At 50.9% G+C, this 16,763-nt stretch overlaps 1 protein-coding gene across 4 annotated transcripts; it reads left to right on the top strand.

The window, feature by feature from the left end:
- The first annotated feature begins 28 nt into the window (after nt 1-28).
- ACAD10 (acyl-CoA dehydrogenase family member 10) lies at nt 29-15,161 on the top strand. 4 transcript variants are annotated; one of them, XM_049806616.1, is made up of 15 exons: nt 29-97; nt 1,002-1,175; nt 1,691-1,839; nt 2,666-2,860; nt 4,476-4,634; nt 5,424-5,583; nt 6,026-6,167; nt 6,950-7,018; nt 7,832-8,013; nt 8,145-8,295; nt 9,536-9,681; nt 10,524-10,697; nt 11,622-11,977; nt 14,623-14,691; nt 14,956-15,031. In XM_049806616.1, the coding sequence occupies exons 2-15, from the start codon at nt 1,010-1,012 to the stop codon at nt 14,965-14,967; spliced, it is 2,130 nt and encodes a 709-aa protein (XP_049662573.1). In that variant the 5' UTR covers nt 29-97; nt 1,002-1,009; the 3' UTR covers nt 14,968-15,031. The 4 variants fall into 4 exon arrangements, with proteins under 4 accessions (XP_049662573.1, XP_049662571.1, XP_049662574.1 ...); XM_049806614.1 differs by having other exon boundaries at nt 31-97; nt 14,984-15,161; XM_049806615.1 differs by having other exon boundaries at nt 49-97; nt 945-1,175; nt 14,984-15,161.
- Nucleotides 15,162-16,763: the final 1,602 nt, after the last annotated feature.

Genomic DNA, 16,763 nt, shown 5'->3' with positions numbered 1-16,763 from the left:
TAATGCGGCGACGACGCGTCAGCGGCGGTAGGAGAGGAGGACGGAGCGGGGCGGGGGGGTGGCTGCGAGCGGCTGCTCGTCCTCGCGAGATTTCCAGGTGTGTTCTCGCGAGACTTGGGGGAGGCTGGCCTGGGCTAGGTCTGGGGGGCCGGGGCACGGGGCGGGGGGAGGCCCGGAAAGGACTTCCGGGTGTCGTGTCTCCCCCCCCCCCCCCGCTCCGTGCCCCGGAAAGGGCTTCCGGGTGTCGTGTCTCCCCCCCCCCCCCCCCGCTCCGTGCCCCGGCCCGAGAGGAGGGATGGGACACCGGGGGTGGAAGGGGCAGGCCCCGTTACCGTGGCAACGCAGGCAAGCTGGAGGGAGCAGGCCCCATCCCCTTAGGCCGAAGCCCCCCCCCCAATACCCCCCGCAAAAAAACCCAAACCCCCAAACCAAACCTTTTTTCCATTCCCCTCGCACCCGCCATGCTGCTTTCTTGCAGCTCAGGCTTTGGTATGGCTTGTGCTTAAGTAAAAGAAACTAAAAGACAGTCCAGCCCTGGAAATAAGGACTTTGCTTCATGGCATAGAGCTGTTCATGAAGGATAAAGGATACCCGTGGATAATCAACACCAGCATCCTACAGGCGCTCGAAACACATCTTCAAAACCCTCCCAGCATCATCTGACATCATAGATAAGTCACTCTAGCAAAACTGACTTAATGGACATCTGGATCAAGAGACAAGCCATCCAAACGTTGCAAAAATAGAGTCGCTTTGCAAAGTTTTGCTATGATCCATAATCAGTAGCGTGCGTGTTAGTGATTAGTCACATTGTGTCATACCTGAACGTTTGAAGGGTATAAGGACCCTGTGTAAAACCACATTCGGAGTGCCTTGATTTGGCTGGGACACTTCATGCTCCTGAATAAATATTTATCCTTGTAATTCTATACTTTGCATCCTAGCCTCTCTCTTAGGTCGGCACAGGCCAGTGGCAAATTTTCCTAACACCCTCCACACAGTTTGCAGCATGTACCTGAGGAGTGTTGCCCGCGCCCCTTACCTGCTCTGCACCGGGATGTGGCAGCACCCGCAGTGGTTAAGCCAGTGGAGGCGATCTGGATGTTGCCATTATAAAGCCGTGATCTTTGAGGCAAGCGGAGTGCTCCTCCCATCCCCTTACAAGATAGCCACGGGTGTGTATTCTCATTTCTAATTTGTTCCTGTTGTTTCTATGCATGGAGGGAAAATAAATACCAGGTGTCCCTGTCAGCCACCTCTGGTTCTGGTAAGATATTCAAGAACTTGCGATGATGATGATGGTACCCTGTTGTGCCATCCTACGTACTAGAAATGACAGCAACCAGCAACCGTGTTGACAGCTCCAGGTCAGGGCCTGAACCCATATGGTAATGAAACTGTCCTGTAGTGAGACCGGCTGTTACCACCCAACATTGGCACAGTCCTTCAGCACACTTTAAGAACTCCATGTTTTCACCCCAAGGGTACCACACCAAAAATAGAGATGAAGTGCCTCAGCTGGGGGAATGCCCAAATTTCTCTGTGTCTGGGTAAATTACCCCTGTCCAGCATGTCAGTTCTCATGAGTGCTGGTCAATGTATCAGACCTCAGAGGGATTTCAAGCTAATTTCCCAGTTTTGATGATGCCATACGTGCTCTTTCCTGGCTTTCTTACTTTTCTCTATGTAGACTGGGAGGCCCAGAATTGTATTCCAGCCGGCACCATCCAGCAAGCTATACTCTCGGGAGGGGAAAATAGTCCCTCTCTGAAGTACACAAGAGGAGAGCTGACGACTGTGGAGTTTTTGCAGGAACTGGGACAGCAGTGCTTTGAGATGGTGAGCCAGCTCTCCCCCCTCCTCTCTTTGTGCTTCCTGACTGCAGGGAAATGGGATCCTGCAATGTGGTGGTTCAGTGAGGAAAGAGGAGCTTTTAAAAGAAACCCTTTGATGGAAGGGTCTGGATTTACCACCTAGAAAGTATTGCTGTCTGATCACGGCAGACTTTTCACTGCCGTCATCATTCTGGTACACAGGCGGGATGGTCAGTTGAATTTGCCTTCACTTCCACCAGCCTCTTCCTGCATATTTTGTGACTTTTTTATTTGAAGACACCTCTAGGATCAGCCGAGATGAGAAGTCAGAGGGTCAGCGACCAGCTGAATGGCTTTTGCTGTTAGTTCATACATGGACCTGCTCGATGGATGGAGACCATGGTCTCTGGGGAGGGTTCTTAAGATCAGTAGGAGTCCCTCCACTACAGCTCCAGGAACACAGTGCAAGAATCCTCTTTTGAATAAAGCCTTTCTGAAACAGCTCAGCCTAAAATGCAGATTCCTTTCCTGCCTGCTGAATGGTAAAGCAGTATTTATCTCTAACCTGCCTTGATTCCATGGCAGGCACAGTCCTAGTGCATTTCTCTGTCCCTAAATCAGCCCTTCATCTCTGCTGCTGCTTCTGCAGAATTAGTAATGTGAGAATGCTTGTTTATTTGGTCTAAGCAATTTAGCTAGGAGATTCACTGACTGCCTTCTGCTGCCAAAGGCAGTACGACAGCAAGATAAGATGATCAGGCAATCTGCCTGCCCAGCCACTCTTATTTTCCACCCTGCTGAAAAACCACTTATGGCTAATTATCATTCTTGGGGTTTCTCTGGTTTCTTAGGCAAATGTCTGTGTTCCAGTGGACTCTTTTCTCTCGGACTTAATCAGAAATGAGATGATAAAACAGCTCCCCATAATGGCAGAAGCAGTATGGTGTATCCGTGCGGAAGGTCTTAAGACAGCTCTTCTAAGCAACAACTTCTGCCTGCTGAATGGGGAGAGCTTTCTGTGCCTAGACCAAAAGCACTTTGATGTGGTAAGCCTGGATGGATTCTAAAATGCATTTCTGTACCAAGGTCTGTAGAAAGCAGCAACTGAAATTCTTTACATGCAGGTACCAAATGAATGGCAACCAGCAGCACGTTAGTAGACATAAATGTAACGGTCTGTGAAAATGTTTCCTGGTATAATTAGTTGTACTGTCTGAGCCTTGAAGAGGGTCTGAGTGAGTGGCAGGTACTTGTGCATTTGAAAAATCATTGCAAAATGCCCACGCAACCACAAGTATATGTGTAACAGGCATAGGTAGCAGTGTCAATAAAGGACTTAGGAGCTGTAAGACTATACAAGAAATAAATGTTATTACCCAGTGCCCCTGCCTGCTTTATATTTAGTCCTTACTCTTTTAAAGCTTGTTTCATCCCAAAGAATTGCAAAGCATCCCCTATACTACAAAACATCCCACTACCCCAACATGCTGATCTGCCTGAGCTGATGAGTGGACCGAGACCCCTCTCCCAGCACGCTTTGCTTTTGCAAAGATGAAGCAGAAGATTAGCCATGAACCTCGAGGCTGGTTCAAGTGCCTTCACTTTAACAGGCAGCTATAAGGGCTTGGCTCAGCATGACACAAAATTTGCTTTTTTGTGTGCCCCAACTCACATCTTTGAATTTTAGGAGTTTATTCATGATGTAAGTTTGTTTTATAGCCTTGATTAAGACAACAAAATATGCAAAGAAGAGTTGTATAGACACATTTAAAACCTGGGACTGTTAAAGTCATCTTGTCAACATTATGTCATTATCGACTTGACTTTCTGTACATTATGCTAGTGACACTGGTGCCTATGAAGTTCTCTTAGTAGAGTGATGCTCTGTTGTGATGCTCTGTGGTACTTTTCATCCCAGCCTGTTTCAAAGCACTTTAAAAACCATGGCCTATCTGGTGTCATCACTCATGTAGTGTGGCTCTTCTGTAACAGCAGGCAACAGCACTGCACAGTAATTAGTGGGGAAAAAAATTAATTGAATGTGAATTTCCATTAGCATAGGCTTTTATATCTGTCTAATAGATTAATTTCTATTCCTAGAGTGTCTGTCAGTGGAGGGGTAAAATGCTGCTTGAATTTTTATGGTTGTGAGGGCAATGTGAGTATTCAGAGACTGACTCAATACTTTTTTGATCCAAATTTGGATAGATGATTATGGTCAACATCTCTGCTGCTGTGAAGATTGCTTTGGCATGGTTGATAGGTGTGATGGTCAGGACACCACTTTTCCAGATCATTTGGAAGGTGGTGCACTCCAAGACTTTCTTGGACAGCATTGAGCAATTGGTTCAGCAAGGTTTGGACCATCCAGTGAGTCTCCCACATCATGACATCTCATTGGATATCTTCCATTTGAAGACTGGCTGATCCTGTTTAGCTTATTTGAGCTGACAGAGCCACAGCCAAGGCAATTGGCACCCACACAGTCACTTGAATCACGTCCTATCCAGCTCTGTCAGCCCTCCATTCCCTGTGTCCTTTATTTCACATGTTAATTAGACTGTCAGTCTCTTTCCCACCCTCCCATCCTCCATCTTCAACACTGCACAGATGTTTGTGGTCCCAGTAGGCTCATGCATATTCCATTGGTTGTTGCCGTAGATGGTTGAATCTTATCGGGAAGGAATGCACAAGCCAGACCCTCATATCTACAAGCTGTGCTTGGAGCGCTTGGGTGTTCAGCCCCAGGAATCCATCTTCCTTGACAACAGCAGCCAGAACCTAAAAGCAGCAGCCCAGCTTGGCATTAAAACAGTGAAGGTACAAAGCAATGCAACCAGGGCAGGCTTTGGGTATGGTTTTTAAGTCCAGAAGCTGTGTTTGACTTGAATGGCTCAGGATTTTCAAATGGCAGGGTCAGACTCGTGTTGCCAAGCCTTTTGTTTCAGCCTGTCCTTATTCCTACAAGATGTGGTGGGGTTAAAGGGGAGGATTACTGGCAAAGTCTGCACTGGCCTGTTTCATTCATGGCTCTAAACCCTACAGCCGGTGTAACCTCGTAGTAGTTGCTTCTCCTTTATGGACCTCAGTTCCCTATTAGAGAAACAGCCCTAACCGTATGGTTGAGACAACCACATCCACCTGATGTGAGAAAATAAGACACATTTAGTAAATTTCTAGAAGCTCTGAGGCTTCATGGATCTGGCAGCTGGGGGCTGACTGATTAACCCCAGGCTTTGGAGATAGTGAGCACAGGGGTTTTACTTTGGTGAGGGGACTACTGGGGAAAGGACAAGCACAGAACTGGTGGGAAGAATGAACTCTGCTCCCCTGGACTGCACACAGGGAGTTCCAGCTCTTAGCCCAGCCCAAGCTCACAGCGCCTATGCCACTGTAACAGGTACATCTCTGGGACAGAGACCAAGGCAGGAGGCTCAGCGAGTACTGGTAGTGGTGCTCCATGTTGACAGGGAATGACCCATGAATTCCATGGATCAGTGCTGCTGGACTCACAGATAAATGCATTGCAAGTGTGCAGAGCTCTTTCTTTCCCAGGCAATTTTATCTTATAACTGTCACCCAGTGTTACTGTCTCCCTCCTGCTTTCAGGTTGGTGATCTAGAAGTAGCCCTCAAAGAGCTGGAAACCTATCTGGGTTTTCCTTTGCAAGGGTTTGTTCCATATACTCGTTCAGCGAGACCAAGTGCGGAAATCCCAAAAGATGATCTGCAAAAGTACCTTGAAGATGTTCTTGGTGACCACGCAAGAGGTATCATAGTGTTTTTTGCTCTTCAGTCTGAAAGCTGGCATATTCTGGAGCCGTTGGCTCTTTCCATCATATGAGAGATGGACTGAAAAATAATGTTAATGAAAGGCTCCCAATCTCCAAGCAAACGTTGCAGCCATTCAGGTTTCAGTGATCTGTCACTGTTTCCCAGAAATGTGAAACAGCATTTTAGGACTTCCTCATTTGGGAGGGGTTAAGCACAAGTTGCCAAAGAGATGCCAGGAATATTCCTGGCGTGTGAGCCATCTATGAGCTATTGCCATGCTTCCCAGGGATTTGGGACACAGGAGCAAGGTGTAGGTTCCTGATTGTTGCAAGTGAGGTCTCAGACCCAGGTGCAGGAAGAAGTAAAACCTGCAGAAGCAGTGAGAAATAATTCTGGCTCATGTTTCTGTCTGCTGACCTTCTGCTCTCAACTCTTCAGGCCCACTAGTGTTACGGCAGTTTGGCCATGGACAGTCTACCCGGACCTATTTCATCAAATTTGGAGATCGCTTGCTAGTGCTGAAGAAGGAGCTCTCTGACAGCCTGTGTCCCTCAGGCCCTACTGTCAGAAGGGAATACAGGTGAGAAGGCAGCTGTGCTCCTCATGCCAGCTGACCAGGGAAGGCTCTTGTAGGAGACCCCATCCTAGGGACAGTGCTCTATTCCAGCCTTGGCTTTTCTGTTCCACATCACACACAGTTCACACACCTGCCTCCCACATTTTCCTCCTCTGCATTTTGCACAGCTCTGTATCCTGGTCTATGATCTGTCCATTTGCTACAGCTAGTGTGAGCAGTCCTGGATTGAGAGACAAGGCTGTGCTACTGCCCTGCAGCTCATGGTGAGCGTGCAGTTAGGACCCTGTGCCTGTGAAAAGCATCCTCCCCACTCCTGCACTGTGATCCTTCCAATCTATGGAGCACACCACAGCTCTCCCAGCACATGTTGGAAGACACGGGTTCTCACTGTCCCCTCTGGCACCTTAGGCAGGAGAGAGGTTGCAGCCCAGCACTGCAACTGAGCAGTGAGGAGCCTCACTAAGGGCTAGACCTATGCTGGAAAGGTCATGCTGCAAGCCAGTTTGCTGTGCCAGAGGTCTCTGCCTGAGCAGCAGGACACTTGTGGGGGAGCAGTTGTGATCTCCCCTTGGTTTTCCAGAGTGTGTTGGATAGGTCTTGGGGCTGTGGGCCATATGAAGATTTTAGTGTGCTTCTTTCACCTACCCCCAGCCATGTTACTTTAGTGTACTTAAAACTAAGCACAGGACTCTGATATTGTGTGTCTGCCTAGCAACAATGCAGTTCTGGTATCGATTCCCTAATGCCTTTCTGTGCTGACATGGCTCTCTGACTCACCCTGGCAGGGTACTGAAGGCACTCTCTGAGGCTGGTGTTCCTGTTCCCACTGTACTTGCTCTCTGCGAGGATACAAGGTAATCTTGTCCCTCAGCTTTCACTCTGTGCTTGACAACTTCAGCCAGATTTCCCCAAAGACAAGGAGAGGAGAGAAGGAGCCAGACCTCACAAAGTGCACTGGTCTAATTAGTGTTTGCCCAATCTTGGGCTAGAGGAGCCTCTAGAAGTTCGAAGGACGGTAACGCTTTTATTTGGCTTGTTTTAGGTGTGTCCTTATTTTAGCAATTAATCAAAATGCTGTCTTCCTTTGAAAAGCTGCTATAAAACAGTGTTGTAGGGCTTCCTGCTGACTCAGTATGCTCAGGCTTCCAATAAGGAGGTGATTTTTCTAACTGCCAGATCTCAGACTTGCCCCAAGATCTACAGCCGTGATAGCAGCAAGCCTGCAACCAGGACACCCTGTGCAGCCTGCAGTCAGCACAGCTACACTCAGATCTCTACTGGCTGCAGTAATAAAGTCTCTGCACTGCAGTTAAATGTGTGTCCACCGTTTATGGTGTTTGCATGCAGTCTGACAGCCTGGCTCCAGAGCCCACTGCAGGGGAGTCAGGGAGACGGTTGGTGCTGTAGCCTGGCCCCAAGCTCAGCTTCCTGGGGCTGGAGAGACCAGGACTGATCATACCACAGCCGTGGGCCACCACCTGGCAGCCTGAGTTAGGCTTGAGCCCAGGCCACAGCTGGGCATGAGTGCTCAAGTGTTGTTGAGGCTGCTCTTCACCTTGCCAGGCAGGTGAGGCCTGGGGGGGCACGTTCAAGGTGCAGGTGAGATTTGAAGGGTGGTAGGTAGCAGGATTAACCTCAGACATGCCAATTCCACCTTGCTTCCCCAGCACACTTGGCACACCTTTCTACCTGATGGAGCACTGTGCTGGCCGTGTCTACAGGGATGTCTCCCTCCCTGCGCTGCAGCCTAGCCAGCGGAGGGCTATTTATGCTGCCATGAGTCAAGTCCTCTCCAAGATCCACAGTGTAGACCTCAGAGCAGCCAAGCTGGAGGACCTCGGGGAGCACGGTGAGAGAAGGCTATGTATCCTCTATCACTGTTTTCTTCTCCAGTGTATCACCATGCACCTTTTATGCATCTCTTTTGAAGCCTCTTTGTGCCAGTCCCTTTCCCTGAGAGCCTTCATTCCTCTGTTACAGGTAATTACATTCAGCGGCAAGTTCAGACCTGGACAAAGCAGTATCAAGCTATGGAAAGTCATGTTATCCCAGCGATGGAAAGACTCATTGAGTGGCTGCCTCTGCATTTTCCTGAATATCAGAAGACGACAGTTGTGCATGGTGATTTCAGGTACCGCTTGGCTGACAGCACTGCCCTGGAGCACATCCCAGGCAGTAGAGAGGGAGAGAGAGTGTAAAGCAGTATGCAGACTCCAAAGAGATGCTGAGTTGGGCTGGCACAGCAGCTTCATAGCAGTCTGAAAGCTGGGCTCTGGGTCAAATTCAGCATCCCCCAGGTAAAAAGATCTAGAGGGCCACAAGCCCTTCGCATCTGTCATGAGAAACATATTCCAAGAGCTCTGACTGGTGCTGTCTTGCACCCAGAGCTCTTGCATTTTCCCCAGTATTTATCTGCCTAGCTTAAAGCAGTACTTGTTCGAGAGCAGGAAAACTAGGGGCAGGAACTGAAAGCCTGGACTTCTGATGTCTGATTCCAATCTTGCTGCCTCATTGGTGTTTCAGTTTCTTTGCCCAACCACTGCAAACACTGGTCTAACACCAGGGGATCATCAGCTGTTTCTGCAATACTCAGAAATCAGTCCTGGTGCATCTTGCTGATGGTATTTGATGCTTAAAGAGTTTGGGTGGCTGGTGAGATGCTGCAGGATGTATGGCAAAACCTGCCAACGTCACAGGTGAAGTCATGCAAGAGCCTGGTGGCTGGGGACAGAGGTGAGGGATGCTGAGAGCTACTTCTGTGTTGTCAGACCCTGGCTGCCAGGGCTGTGAGGCTGCAGCATAGGCGTGTGCCAGTTCTGGGCCAAGGCTCCTTCCCGCAAGGCTTAGCACACACAGTTCCAGCGTGACTGGAAGCTGGTGAGCTCTCTGCACCCTGGCAGGATGGCTGGCCTCTCTGTTTCCTCCTCAATAGGCTGCTACCCTCTCCTGGGGCTCAAACTGGTGAAGGCTGTACTGCGCATAATCTACAGCACATGACAGTGCAGGGCCTGGAGTTACTGTGTGCCTTTGAAATGACCAGAAGATCCCCCTGGACAGTGACTTACCTGCTTCACTTTTTGGCTAGCCTGTGCTATAACATCTGTTAATGATCTGAGGTGCTGAATAACTTTGTTTCATTCTTCAAAGCACAGTTCAGTTCAGTTCATCATCAACCAGGGAGTTCACTATTCAGTAATCTCAGTCCTCTCTGACCTATGCTTGCAGAAATCAATGTTTCACTTGTGCAGCCTCCCAAAGGACTCAGCAATTTTTTCAGAGTGAAGAGCACTGGAAAGCACCTACTGCTGCTGAGCACTGGGATTTTTTCCCCCTCTTGAGACTTTTCTGATCTCTTTTTCCCTCCAATACAGGATGGACAACCTGGTCTTTCATCCAGACAGGCCAGAAATCCTTGCTGTCCTTGGCTGGAAGCTTTCAACTCTAGGAGATCCCATCTCTGATTTGGCGAATAACTGTATGGCCTACTTCCTGCCACCTCACTTTAATGCACTGAGAGGTACAGAGAGGGGCAAAGTCACGTTTGACACATGGAGAGGAACCAGAGTTCAGAAACAGATTAGCTCCTGCTCAGAGAGCTCAGCTGACAGTTGGGCTCATTGCAGGTGGAAAGGGCTGTGGGTCTCGTACCATATTGCCTGCTCTGCCCTTTCTCCCCTCCCTGAAGAACTCTTCATCCCTCCAGGGTGGAAACATCTTTCTGCATGTGCAGTAATCACTGTGGCATGGTTGCCCCATCCCCAGTTTGTCTCATATCTGCCACCCATTTGGCAAATACTCTGCCATGTGCTCCCTGTCCTAGTTGGTACTGTCACCCTGTTCATGCACATGGACCTTTGTTAGCAGTCATGTCAGGGATGGCCCCAGAGAGGAGAGCCCTGCTTCACAGCTTGCAAAACTGAATTTAAAAATTAGTTTGGATTATTTTCCCTCTCACTTCAGCTGTAAAGCTGGGGAACTTTTTTGGGTGGAAAGTTTTGAACGAGGCCAGCCCAGAAGGGGTTTGTCCACAAAGTTATACACTTGTTAAAAAGAACAATATAGGGATAAACAGGGAGGAAAATTACTCCATTGTTTAGGAGGAAGATCCATCAGTCACTGCTTTCACAGTATCACCCCAATGAAGAAAACTGCCCCGAATGCATTTCACCTATGTGGGTTTTTGCCAAACCCCCATTGTTATGTTTGGAAACAGCATGGTAGTAGTGCAGGTGTTGGATGGGTGCAGGCATCTCCACTGCTCCACAGCTGCATGGCTCTGCCAGAGCCTCACAGCATCCCTAGAAAGCTCTGAGCTCCTCACTGTCTGCTGCTTCACTGTTGCCTCTTCACATCTTCCAGGCTTGAGGAAGTGTGATTTGGGGCACCTGGGAGTCCCCACGGCAGAGGAGTATTCCCAGATGTACTGTGGCCACATGGGAGTGGGGTGTCCTGAGAACTGGAATTTCTACATGGCCTTTGCCTTTTTCCGACTGGCTGCAATGCTGCAGGGACTCCATAAACACTCTCTGACAGGTGAGCACCCCAATGACACCAGCCCTGTTCTGCACAGGTCTCCAGACAGGGCACAGACACATGAGCACTGGTATGGGGAGAGGTCTCACACTGAACTGGGGGAGGTGGGGACCGGCAGCATGTGCTGCAGGGTTTAGACACTCTTGGCTGTGAATCCTGAGAGCTCTGAAATTCCAGGTGCTACAGCAAAGTGTGGCATATCTGGCAGTCTTGTGCTTTCAGCATAGAGCTTTTCTGTGAAATAAGGGCTCAGAATGAGCCCTTTTTATTTCACCTCTGCATTTGGAGATGAGTGACCTGGAAGCAATCACCCAGCGAGTTATTTCTGCATGTAGACAAGAGGGATGGGAATAGAGTGTCCCGTAAAGCACAGAGCTCCCTCCCTGCTCCAGCACAGGCTCTGGAGAGCATGAGGCTACTGTAACCTCTCTGGCAGGTTCTGTTGTGTAGTCAGATTGTGTCCTGCAAACAGAAGAAAGGGCCAAAGGAGAGCACACACAGGGCATTTCCCTAGCAGCTGCTTTTTGCTGGATGCAAGGTCTGGTCTGTTCCTGTTTGCTGTTTGTGCTGATCAGAGGTTGCTGTGTGATCTCTTTTCTTTCACGGGAGAACTAAGCAGAGGGCAGACTTCAGAGCTCAGAGCCGTGTCCTACAGGTGGAGCTCTCAGACCTTCAAAGTAAGCACCGCCTTCTAAGAGAGACTCAAAAGCAGGGAAGTGGTGTGAACTCTCAGTGCTGTTTATCTGCATACATCAGGTCTGGCCTGGGAGTCGTTATCAGAGGAAAAACAAGACGTTATTTTTTTATTCCTTAGAAAGGGCTCTGCTCGAGGCTGGACCAGACAAGGGCACATGGCACTGTTTGGAGTGTGACTACATAACATGGGCTCTTTCAAACAAAGATATCCTATTCTGTTGTCCCCAGGGAGGCCAGCCCCAGGTGAAAGCAGCCAGGAGGATACAGAGTTCGTGGCCAACCTGGCTTGGGAGTTTGCCATAAAAGAAGGATTCCGTGTGTTTGACAGCCTCCCCACCACAAAGCCTCTCGCACGATGTTACAGCACCTGGGCCAGGCGAGGGCTGTTCCTCAGAAGGAGCTATGGTACCTGGCCTTGTCCTGGGGCAGCTCTTGTGCCCAAAGTCCCCCTGGTCACTCCCCCCACCAGCCTGTTGGGGATGGCCCAGGGTCTTTACTGCAAGCTGGAAAAGATCATGGACATCCAGTGGGGTTTCCTGATTTCCCAGCCCAGATGGACTCCATGTCCTCTTCCAGAAGTGAAGGTGAGACATCTTCCTCCCTAAAGATGTTTTGCTGCACCTGCACCAGGATGGGGGATTGTGGCATGCCTCTGAGTGCCCTTGCTTTCCTGATCAAATCAGACTTTTGGCATTCACAGAGTCCAGCAGCTTGGAGAAAGGGGGCCGCGTTCCCCTTGCTGGTTACGTTTGAGTAACAGTTAATAGTCTGGGGAACAGCAATTTCAGAAGCTGGCACTCCCTTCCAAGATGAGCAGATTAACGCCAGCCCAGATGTAATCACTGGTGCTGCTCCACCAAGGTCCTGCCATCAGCGTTGATGGAGTCCCCAGAGCTTGGCTGGACTTGGACTTTTCAACTCCTGCCAGTCCAGCCCCTTGCTTATTCCCTTCCCCTGTCAGGGGGAAGTCTCACTTCTGCCTCTGTGTGGAAAAGGCTAATTAATTCTCTTTGTAAGAATCCTTCCCAGTACCTCCTTGGGAGGTCCCTCAGGTAGGGCAGGGAGTTGCTTGCAAGCTCCACAGCTTCATTTCCTCCTCTGTGTTCTCTTATCCTCCTCTCCCTGGCTGGGGCTGTCCCTGCAGTTGTCCCCATCAGCAAACAGTTGCCTGCCCAGCGATAAGCCAAGTGTGATCAGGCCCTCGGCAGTGCAGGCTCTGGGATGCCACTTGGACTTTGGCCCTGTCACTGTCCTGGGCTCTCCTCTGCAGATCCACTGAGAAGGTGGAAAGGGAGGTGAAATAGCAGCTCTGGGGAATTCAGAAGTGCTGAGATGAGCAGATCTCTTCACCCTTCTTCCAAACACAGCTCTTCAGAGCTGGAAGGGAGTCGCCAAGTCTCCAAACATCAGGGCTGCCTTGCTGTCTCTACTCTATGCCTTGGGCTTGTGATGGAGACACTGCTCCTTGTCTGGGGAACCATAGAGCCCCCTCATCCCTGCCATCTCTCCATCCATCCCACTGCTTTTTCCCTTGGCATCACCCCTGCACTGTCAACCTTTGCTGTGGAAGTGTGTTGTGAAAGGCAGGGCGGGACTCTTACTGCCCTCGGCAGAAAGATAATGCAGTACAGTGTTAAACAGCCAAGTAGTCCTGGCCTGGGACTGTCACAGTGCTCATAAGCTGGGCAAGGGCCAAGGGAAAGGGCAAGCCTGCCTTGTGCCAGCTGGCACTGCAGGGGTAAGAGGTTTGTCCCAGTGAGCTTGGCAGTCAGATGCTCTTGGCTGAGGCACTCTTGCTGAACAGGGCAGCATCTCAGCTGATCCTGCCATGTCCCGCACAGGGAGCCAGCAGACTTTGCACACTGGTCCTGAAGGTTGCCCATCCCCACAGTTCTCTGAGGAGATCCTCTCCAGAAGAGCAGAGGAAAGCTCAGTTTCTCTTTCAAAGCAAGCATAAAAGCGTCTGGCCCAAGCACTGGTGTCATGGTTTAAGCCCAGCCAGCATCTAAGCACTATGCAGCCACTCCATCATTCCCCCTCCTCAAATGGACAGGGAAGAGAAAATATAACAAAAGGCTTGTGGGTCGACATAAGGACAGGGAGAGATCACTCAACCAATTACCGTCATGGGCAAAACAGACTCGACTTGGGGAAAATTAACTTAATTTATTGCCAATCAAACCAGAGTAGGGTAATGAGAAATAAAATCAAATCTTAAAACACCTTCCCCCCACCCCTCCCTTATTCCTGGGCACAACTTCACACCTACCCCCACCAGCAGCGCAGGGGGACAGGGAATGGGGTTTATGGTCAGTTCATCACACGTTATTTCTGCCGCTTCATCCTCCTCAGGGGGAGGACTCATCACACTCTTCCCTGGCTCCAGCGTGGGGTCCCTCCCATGCGAGACAGTCCTCCATGAACTTCTCCAATGTGGGTCCTTCCCACGGGCTGCAGTTCTTCACAAACTGCTCCAGCATGGGTCCTTTCCAGGGTGTGCAGTCCTTCAGGAGCACACTGCTCCAGCGTGGGTCCCCCACGGGGTCACAAGTCCTGCCAGAAAACCTGCTCTGTGGGCTCCTCTCTCCACAGATCCACAGGTCCTGCCAGGAGCCTGGTCCACTGCAGGCTTCCCACAGGGTCACAGCCTCCTTCAGGCATCCCCCTGCTCTGGCATGGGGTCCTCCCCTGGCTGCAGGTGGATATCTGCTCCCCCGTGGACCTCCCTGGGCTGCAGGGGGACAGCCTGCCTCACCATGGTCTTCACCACAGGCTGCAGGGGAATCTCTGCTCCGGTGCCTGGAGCATCTCCTCCCCCTCCTTCTTCACTGACCTTGGTGTCTGCAGAGTTGTTTCTCTTACATGTTCTCACTCCTCTCTCCAGCTGCATTTTCTGTCCCACAGCAACTTTTTTTTCCCTTCTTAAATCTTGTTATCCCAGAGGCACTGCCCCTGTCGCTGATGGGCTCAGTCTTGGCCAGCAGCGGGCCTGTCTTGGAGCCGGCTGGCATTAGCTCTGTCAGACACAGGGGAAGCTTCTAGCAGCTTCTCACAGAAGCCACCCCTATAATGCCCCCCGCTACCAAAACCTTGCCATGCAAACCCAATACAACCGGGCACACAGCTGCACTCCCAGCCTGGAAGAGAGCCAGGACTGGCTGTTGGAGCGGGCCAGCACCAGGGCAGGGGGATGTAGGGGGATGTAACATGTCTTGTCCTCTTCCATCAGGCAGAGAGTGCCAGGACCAAACCAGTGGCTCTGATGATGACTGCAAAGGCCATGGATCAGGACAGCCAGGTGAGCAGACACATGCGCCTAACATCTGACCCTTCTCTGGCCCAAACAAAGCAACATAGGGACACCTCCCTTTGGGGGCCTCCTCCACACCAGGAATGAGGCATTGCAATCTAGGGCCCATGAGTACGAGAGGTGATTTGTCCTGTCTGTTGTGGGATCCCAGGCGAGGACATTTCCCCAGTGCTGTGTTCCCCAAGGCATTTGGAAGGGGCTGGGACATTTGCTGCCATCCTTCGCTGGTCCTGCAGCCCCTTACTTGCCCAGTGTGGGCTTTGATCTTACTCTCACACAGGTCTCTGGAGCAGAGCATCTCAGCAGTGCAGACCCCAGCCTGGTGCTTCACTTGGACCTGAGCTCCATGTCTGGCTGAAGGTCCCGCATGGTTCACAGGACAGCGCTCTCCAAACCGAAGCTAAGCCACTACCCGCAGCACTGGAGAGCCTTGGACATAAGACTAAACCAGCCACTCTGGCATGGGAGAAGTTGTGCTAACAGCAGCCTGGGAGCTTCTGAATTTCAGTGGTGTTTGCTAGTATCTGGTATCTGGGCTCAGTGCCTTTATTGCCAGCCTCAATAAGTATGGGGAAAATCCACCCTTGGATCATGAGGTTGCAGGCAGTCAATACTGGCCTTGCAGAGGGGAGAGTTGGTCAGGAGTGACCAGGCTAAGGGTGCAAGTCTTGGTTTTGGGAATAAAGAAAATGGAGCAGGGTGTCTCTCCTCTTTCACCACAACAGCCCCAACAACTGCAGATGCTAGAAGAGTCTTTGGTAGGGAGGGGAACTGCATCAGTCAGCAGTGAGGGGAACTGAATCAGGTCCTCGAGGACTCTGGATTCAGGGGAGTCTCCGGAGCTGAGGCAGTGCCTGGCCCCTGGAGCTGGGAGGAACTAGGAGGACCCATGGTCTCATGACTGCAGTGGATGCCTCTGGGTTTCTTTGGGGACCACAGAGGATGCAGACTGGATCAGTGAGGGCTTTCAGTGCTTCACAGAGGCCAGCAGCAAGGGGAGAACTGTGGGAACAATTATGGTAATTCCTGGTCTCTTTATGTGTAGTCTAGTATTGATTCAATATTAAAATGATGAGCACACCTCTCTGAATTCTTCTCCAGCTTCTCCAGCACAGGTGCAGCCTCACAGCCCGCTTTCACAAGGCCACATCCATCTGCCCAGGGTTGCCACCACATCCGGGCTCTCAGGGGCACAAGGGGTGCTGCAAAGGAGCCCTGGGGCAGCGGTGCTGGCTGCTCAACACCAGGGCAGTAGGGCTGTAGGGAAGCCTTGTAACCTGAGCTTTGGTTTCTCCCAGGCTCCAGGGTGAAACTGTACCTCTCCCCCAGGCACTTGCTTCTGCTGTGGAGGGGGGTGGGAGCCTGTATCTGAGCCTCTATCTGCCCAGCCCAAAGAGCTGGGATGATTTCCTAGAAGGCACCTGGCCTTTGCGCCTCCCACCATCTCATCTTTCAGGCAGGCTCAATTCCAGGCAGCTATTGCAGGTCTGAGTTTGAGGCTGAGAGTTGGGTCTGCCGTGAAGGTGTTTCCTCCATTGCACGTGGTTTTAGTGCCACTGGGTTTGTCTGCTAAGCCCCAGGGAAGGGAAAGGTCCTGCTCAAGAGGACCAAAAGCATTAACACAGGGCTAATGCTCAATGTCATCGGTTGTCCATCCAGGTGTCAGCGGAAGACACACAGAGGACGGCAGATGGGAGCTTAGCCCTAAGCAGGGCTTGGCTGGAGCTCAGTTCTGAGATGTGCCCTGTGGATACACAGCCTGACCCAGTCCCTCTGGGAGAGGCACAATGCACACAGGCACATCTCTACCGGTGAAACAGGTCTTTCTGGCACCTCCTAAAAGTGGTTTAACACATGCAGGTCTGCAGTAGGAGGGAGAACTTGTTGGAACAAGTGGTTGTCATGAGTGCCACCTCTTAAAGGGCTGCCCAGGACCCACTGTCTGGGGCCACAAAGAGGAATTAGTCACCCTTCAGGAGATATGGGTGACCAAGGACGAGAGAGGCTGAGATCCAGTGCAAGAGGATTTCTATTCAGCTGATCTAGGAAACACGCAGCCT

Source organism: Accipiter gentilis, chromosome 7 (assembly GCF_929443795.1).
Source record: "Accipiter gentilis chromosome 7, bAccGen1.1, whole genome shotgun sequence".
Taxonomy (NCBI): domain Eukaryota; kingdom Metazoa; phylum Chordata; class Aves; order Accipitriformes; family Accipitridae; genus Astur; species Astur gentilis.
This window is presented reverse-complemented; position numbering and strand designations above follow the sequence as displayed.

Bases quoted from the DNA above. Each gene is read 5' to 3' on its own strand.
- ACAD10 (XM_049806614.1), top strand. From the start codon at position 1,010: ATGTACCTGAGGAGTGTTGCCCGCGCCCCTTACCTGCTCTGCACCGGG. The intron at 4,635-5,423 runs GTACAAAGCAAT...TCCTGCTTTCAG, and splicing joins TTGGCATTAAAACAGTGAAG to GTTGGTGATCTAGAAGTAGC. The intron at 6,168-6,949 runs GTGAGAAGGCAG...TCACCCTGGCAG, and splicing joins ACTGTCAGAAGGGAATACAG to GGTACTGAAGGCACTCTCTG.